At 56.8% G+C, this 5,373-nt stretch overlaps 1 protein-coding gene and 1 pseudogene across 2 annotated transcripts in view; both read left to right on the top strand.

Annotated features, from left to right (window-relative positions):
* ELAVL3 (ELAV like RNA binding protein 3) overlaps positions 1-2,145 on the top strand; it is a 7,479-nt gene extending 5,334 nt beyond the window's left edge. Inside the window, exons 4-6 of one of the 2 annotated variants that reach the window (XM_024745867.1) lie at positions 24-249; positions 414-434; positions 1,254-2,145. In XM_024745867.1, coding sequence (XP_024601635.1) covers positions 24-249; positions 414-434; positions 1,254-1,605 — 599 coding nt within the window. In that variant the 3' untranslated portion in view covers positions 1,606-2,145. The remainder of the gene's footprint in view (positions 1-23; positions 250-413; positions 435-1,253) is intronic. The other variant, XM_024745868.1, reaches the window with a different exon arrangement.
* Positions 2,146-2,283: 138 nt separating this feature from the next.
* Positions 2,284-3,673, top strand: LOC112400243 (keratinocyte proline-rich protein-like; annotated as a pseudogene).
* The last annotated feature ends 1,700 nt before the right edge of the window (positions 3,674-5,373 follow it).

The raw sequence follows: 5,373 nt of genomic DNA on the forward strand, positions 1-5,373 counted from the left end.
ATGACGCCCTCGCGCCCCGGCAGGTGTCTCTCGGGGTGTGGGATTCATCCGCTTTGACAAGAGGATTGAGGCCGAGGAGGCTATCAAAGGACTGAACGGGCAGAAGCCGCTAGGTGCGGCCGAGCCCATCACGGTCAAGTTTGCCAACAACCCGAGTCAGAAGACCGGGCAGGCCCTGCTCACTCACCTCTACCAGTCCTCCGCCAGGCGCTACGCAGGCCCCCTGCACCATCAGACACAGCGCTTCCGGTGAGCCCCCTGCCGCTCCCTGCCCCCCAGACGTCCCAGACCCCCAGGGCCGGATGCCCTAGGCTTGCAGGTGCCCTCGCCGAACCCCATTCCTGCAGGGCGGAGAAAAACCAGGGCAAAAGGGGAAACGTGGGGGTCTGTCAGGTGCTGAGGCCAGACCCTAGTATACAGCAGGCGCTCAATGTGTGCAGGCCACTAAGAGTGGCATTATTGGCGTCAGTAGTTTTAGAATCACCTGACCAGGCCCAGCTCTGACTGCCAACCCACCCCCTCCCCCACCCCGCCAAGGGCACGTGGCTTCAGCTCCCTGCTGGCCAGGCACCCTTATTTACCCACATGCCGCGTGGTGAGGCCAAAAAATACATACATACATACATAGGAAAAGGCCAGAGAGGGCCAGAGGGAGGAGGTGGCCACTATATGAGTCAAAGGAGGCCACCCCGGGGAAGTGACAGCTGAGCTGAGACCTGAATAACGAGAGGGGGCGCTTAAAGCCCTCGCTCGCACCCTGGTTCCAGCGCTGCCCTTCCGGGTGGGCCTCCACCTGGCAGGATGGCCAGTGGGGCAAAAGGGGCAGCATCGCCAAGGGCGGGATCAGGGTGGTGCCCGAGTGGGGGTGAGGGCAGGAGTTGGGTGGGAAGAGGTGTCAAGGGAAGGGTGGTGGCCAGATGTGGGGAGGGGGTCAGTGTCAAGAGGGCTGAGGACCAGGTAGGGTCCAAGGTCAGGGAGTTGGGGTGCATAGGGGCTCAGGGCAAGATCGCAGGTGAGGACCTAACGTTTAGGGAGGGTCAGAGGTCAGGACAGGGCTCCAGGTCAGGATGGAGATCGGGGGCTGGTGTATCGGAGTGGCTCAGAGTCTGGGGCTTAAGGCGGGGTCACAGACGGAGGTCACGGGGCCAAGGCAGGGGTCACATAGTCCCGAGGTCTCCGCACGGTCAGAGGTCATGACAGGGTCAGGGGGCATGCCGGGGGTAAGGGCAGAGCCCGCGTGACCCCCAAAGTAGTCCCCTGTCGCTCATCGCCAGGTTCTCACCCATCGCCATCGACGGCATGAGTGGCCTCGCGGGCGTCGGCCTGTCGGGGGGCGCGGCGGGCGCTGGCTGGTGCATCTTCGTGTACAACCTGTCTCCAGAGGCGGATGAGAGTGTGCTGTGGCAGCTGTTCGGGCCCTTCGGGGCAGTCACCAATGTCAAGGTCATCCGCGACTTTACCACCAACAAGTGCAAGGGCTTCGGCTTCGTCACCATGACCAACTATGACGAGGCGGCCATGGCCATCGCCAGCCTCAACGGCTACCGCCTGGGCGAGCGCGTGCTGCAGGTGTCCTTCAAGACCAGCAAACAGCACAAGGCCTGAGCCACCGCCGCCCTCCCCACCCTTCCCGGGCAGCAGAGACAGAGAGAGAGAGAGAGAAAGAGAGAGATTGAGAGAGAGAGAGAGACAGGGGCCCGAGAGAGACAGCGCAGGCAGACCACGGACGGCACGAGGGCCCCGTGTCCCTGCAGAAGCCACAGGGTGAGCACTCGGTGGGAGGGTCTGCAGGGAATGGGAGGGCTCCTGGGGGTCCCCCACCCCGTCCTCCTGCCCCTCCCCCCCAGGCTGGGCTGTTCACTCTCTCGTCTTGGTTTTGTTCATGGTGAAGGTTTTTGTTTCCTTTTTCGGCTAAAGTGAAAGCAGAGATGTGCCCCCAGCACACCCTCAACCACCCTCCGTGGATGGCTTGGGGAAGGGGTGCTGGGGGTGCCCTCCCAGGCCCCCTTGCCCAGGCCTCCCCAACACCTAGGTGAGCCTGAGAGGGGGGAACAGGTTTAAAAATCCCCAAAAAAGCGAAACGTGAGAGGGGTGTGGGCATCCCTGGCCCAGAGCCCCTTGGTGGAATGTGAGGGGCAGGGGGAGGGGCTGGAAACAGAAACACAATGATAAAAACGGGGGGTGGGAGGGGAAGAAAAACTCTATTTTTGTAAAAAGGGAAAAAAGACCTCGTGGAGAATTTTTACTGGGGATTCTTGAACTTGAAAAAAAAAAAGCGAAACATATTTTGGCAGGTTATGTTTACCAACTGGGGCAGGGACACAGGGAGCAGGGCTTAGGAGCTGAGGGTCCATGGGGCCACACAGAGAAACACAGCCACGCAAAGACACACAGGGACACACACACACACACCCCACAGGGATACACAGCAGCACAGACGGACCCAGAGACACGCCTCAGGAACTCCCTGGCCCAATTCAGACACGTAGACAAACACATGTATAAACAACAGAAGACTGAAGTATGGGGCTGTGTAAATGTGGCCATGGTGGACGTGGGCAGATGCGGCCACGGGCAGATGTGGACACTGGTGAATGTGGCCGGGGACAAATGTGGACACCTGCACACGTGGACATGGGAACATTTCCGCACGTGCCTGTGGCCACATGGAAGTGGAGACAGTTACATTTGGACACACAAATCTAGACACCCAGTCATGGAGAAACATAGTCACAATACCCAGAGACACACAGACATGCCCACAGCATCCCTCAGGCCCAGGCGAGAGGTCACAGCCCAGACCCCAGCCCAGTCTATAGCCCACTTCCTCCAGCGAGGCCGGCCCACCCCTCCTCCTGGCACTCAGCCCCACTCGCCCCTGCCCCAGGTTCTCTGCAGAGCTCTCTCCTGGCTCCTCAATGGTCCCTGCCGCCCACGAACACAGGCGTGAACACACAGCGTCCATGCATCCAGACACACGATACCTCGTTGTCCTTTTGGCATCATGGTGGGCTGGAGGCAGCCCACCCAACGCTTGAGGCCAAAGGACCCCCATCCCTGGGGCTGAGCCTCCCTGGGCCGAGGCCCTGGCCCACGAGGCCGAGGGGGAGGCCAGGCCCTGAGCCTCTCCACTCCAGAGCCTCCTCAGCAGCAAGTGCCCCGACACTCCCCGCCAGGCCCAGGGTGGATGGGCCCAGGGGCCCAGCCCCGCATTCCCTTTCCGTCCACTTGTCACCCCCTTTCAGTTTGTTGGGTTTTTCCGTCTTTCCAGATCAGTGAGGGCAGTGGACGCAGCCCCTATCCCGAGCCCCGGCCTTGGCTTCTGTCTGGACTTTCCATCCCCCTAGTTTTCACTCTTTGTAAAAAACAAACAAACAAAAATCCAATAGAAGCCAAAAGCCGGAGCCCCCTGGGAGCCCTTGAAGCCCCCACCCCCCGCAGAGGGCCCAGTCAGAACTGAGAATGGCAAACCCCGATTTTAGCCTCAGTGCCCTTTCTGTGGTGTCCCTGCATTTGGTGTCTGGCCATGGCCCCATCTGACTGCCCAGCTCTCTCTCCCCCACCCCTCCCGGTGTTGTTGTTATTAAACGTCTGTGGAGCTTCTGCTGCAAGGAACAAAAAGAAAAAAAAAAAAATCAAAAAAGCGACAAAAAAACACAAACAGAAGAGAAAAAAAGCGACAAAAAAAAGGAAGAGAAAAAAAACAAAACAAAACCACACACACAGAAGAGATTTAAAAAAAAAAAGGAAAAAAAAAAAAAAAACAAAACAGACATAAACTGGCACCAGTTAACTTTCTTGTACTTTTTTGCCGAATTGAGCTTCTTGTAGTTTTAACTTATTGCTATGTTAACTATTTATCCTCCTTGTTGCCCTGTAAGGACATTTGTGTATATTTCTGTTCCTTCATCCAGTTTGCAAGTTTAAAGGAACCACGATGTTCTCTTTGTTTCTTTAAGTTTTGCCGAGACGTGGTTATGCCTAATTTATTTATAAAAGGGGAAGTGGAATCATTAAAGTAATAATAATTATTAATAACAGTAATGGTAGCCGAGCGGCGCCCTGGGGGACCTGTGCTCTGCAGGGCGGTCCCCACGGCCAGCGACGTCCGGGGTCTTAATGGGATTATTTTTGCTCGTCTTGAGAATTTTTTCAGTCCTATTTAGCTGGTGAAACCCTAGCTTGTTCTTGATACACAAACCTATTTATTCTTGTGGTTTTTAAGTCCTCCCCAACCTCCCCGCTCCCCTCCAGCAGGGCAGGCCCCGCAGCGGGTCCATCCCTCTCCCTCTGTTTTCTTGGGGCTTTCTCCCCTCTGCACTCCGTGCGGTGACACGTGTCCACACGTGGGCAGCGTGGCGGAGGCATCTGTGAGCAATAAGGGCTGGGTTTGTCCCTCACCCTGGGGGGGCCAGGCTCTGGAGAGGGGGCACCTCCCCATACCCCCTCACAGAGGCCTGAGCCCCTGCCACCCCCAAGACTGGGAGGGGACTCCTTTTTCTAAAACACAGAACTCAGCCCAGCCAGCCAGGCCCCCTTCCTGGAGGCCAGCCCCTCACCCCAGGGGAGGGGGCCTGGGGTCTTCCACATCCCTGGGAGGCAGGGGCAGGGCCCATGGGGAAGGGGCTTAGCCCCTCCAGCCCTCCCTTCATCCTGTTATTTATTTGGATGGTTTCAAATCAAGACAGAGTCCATGTTGGAGGTGATAAAGAACTTTAAAAAAAAAAAAAAAAAAAAAAAAAAAAAAAAACCAAACCCAAAACCCAACAACAAGAACACTTTGCGTTGAGTTTAGACACTATTTATTACCGGGATTACAGGCCTGGCCGCGGTAACAGACTTTTACATGGAATTGTTTAATTATTTGTACTTTTCATGCCAGAAAATAAAAGTTCAGAATCTTATGGCCTCAGATATATGTACAACGGCGTGCGGGGAGTGTTGGAGCACGTGTCAACAGCCCCGCTGTGTGGCTGAGTGCAAGCTGCTGTCCCTCTCTGGGCCTGAATCTCATCTGGAGCCTCTTGGCCTTCCCACAGCACTCTTGTGATTAGCAGGTGGGAGACAAGTCCAGGTGGAAACCCAGACAGAAGTGGCCCAGGGGCCGTCTGTCCAGTGGCACCAGGCTATGCTGTCCACGGGGCATCTCAGGTGAGACCCCCAACTGTGGAGCCAGCCTGATGGGGAAGGAGGCCCGCACAGAATCTGCAGAGCTGCTTCCCCTCGCACTTAGCCCTCTCGCACCCCTGGCTGATTCCACACCCGAGCAAAGACAGACAGATGAGTTGGGGAGATCACGTTTATTGTTTGGAGGTCACAGGTCAAGTCACTCTTCCGCACCAGGAGGGGAGGCAGATGCCCTGGGTGGGGGAC

Source organism: Neophocaena asiaeorientalis, unplaced genomic scaffold (assembly GCF_003031525.2).
Source record: "Neophocaena asiaeorientalis asiaeorientalis breed wild unplaced genomic scaffold, Neophocaena_asiaeorientalis_V1.1 scaffold357, whole genome shotgun sequence".
In the NCBI taxonomy this organism is placed as follows: Eukaryota; Metazoa; Chordata; class Mammalia; order Artiodactyla; family Phocoenidae; genus Neophocaena; species Neophocaena asiaeorientalis.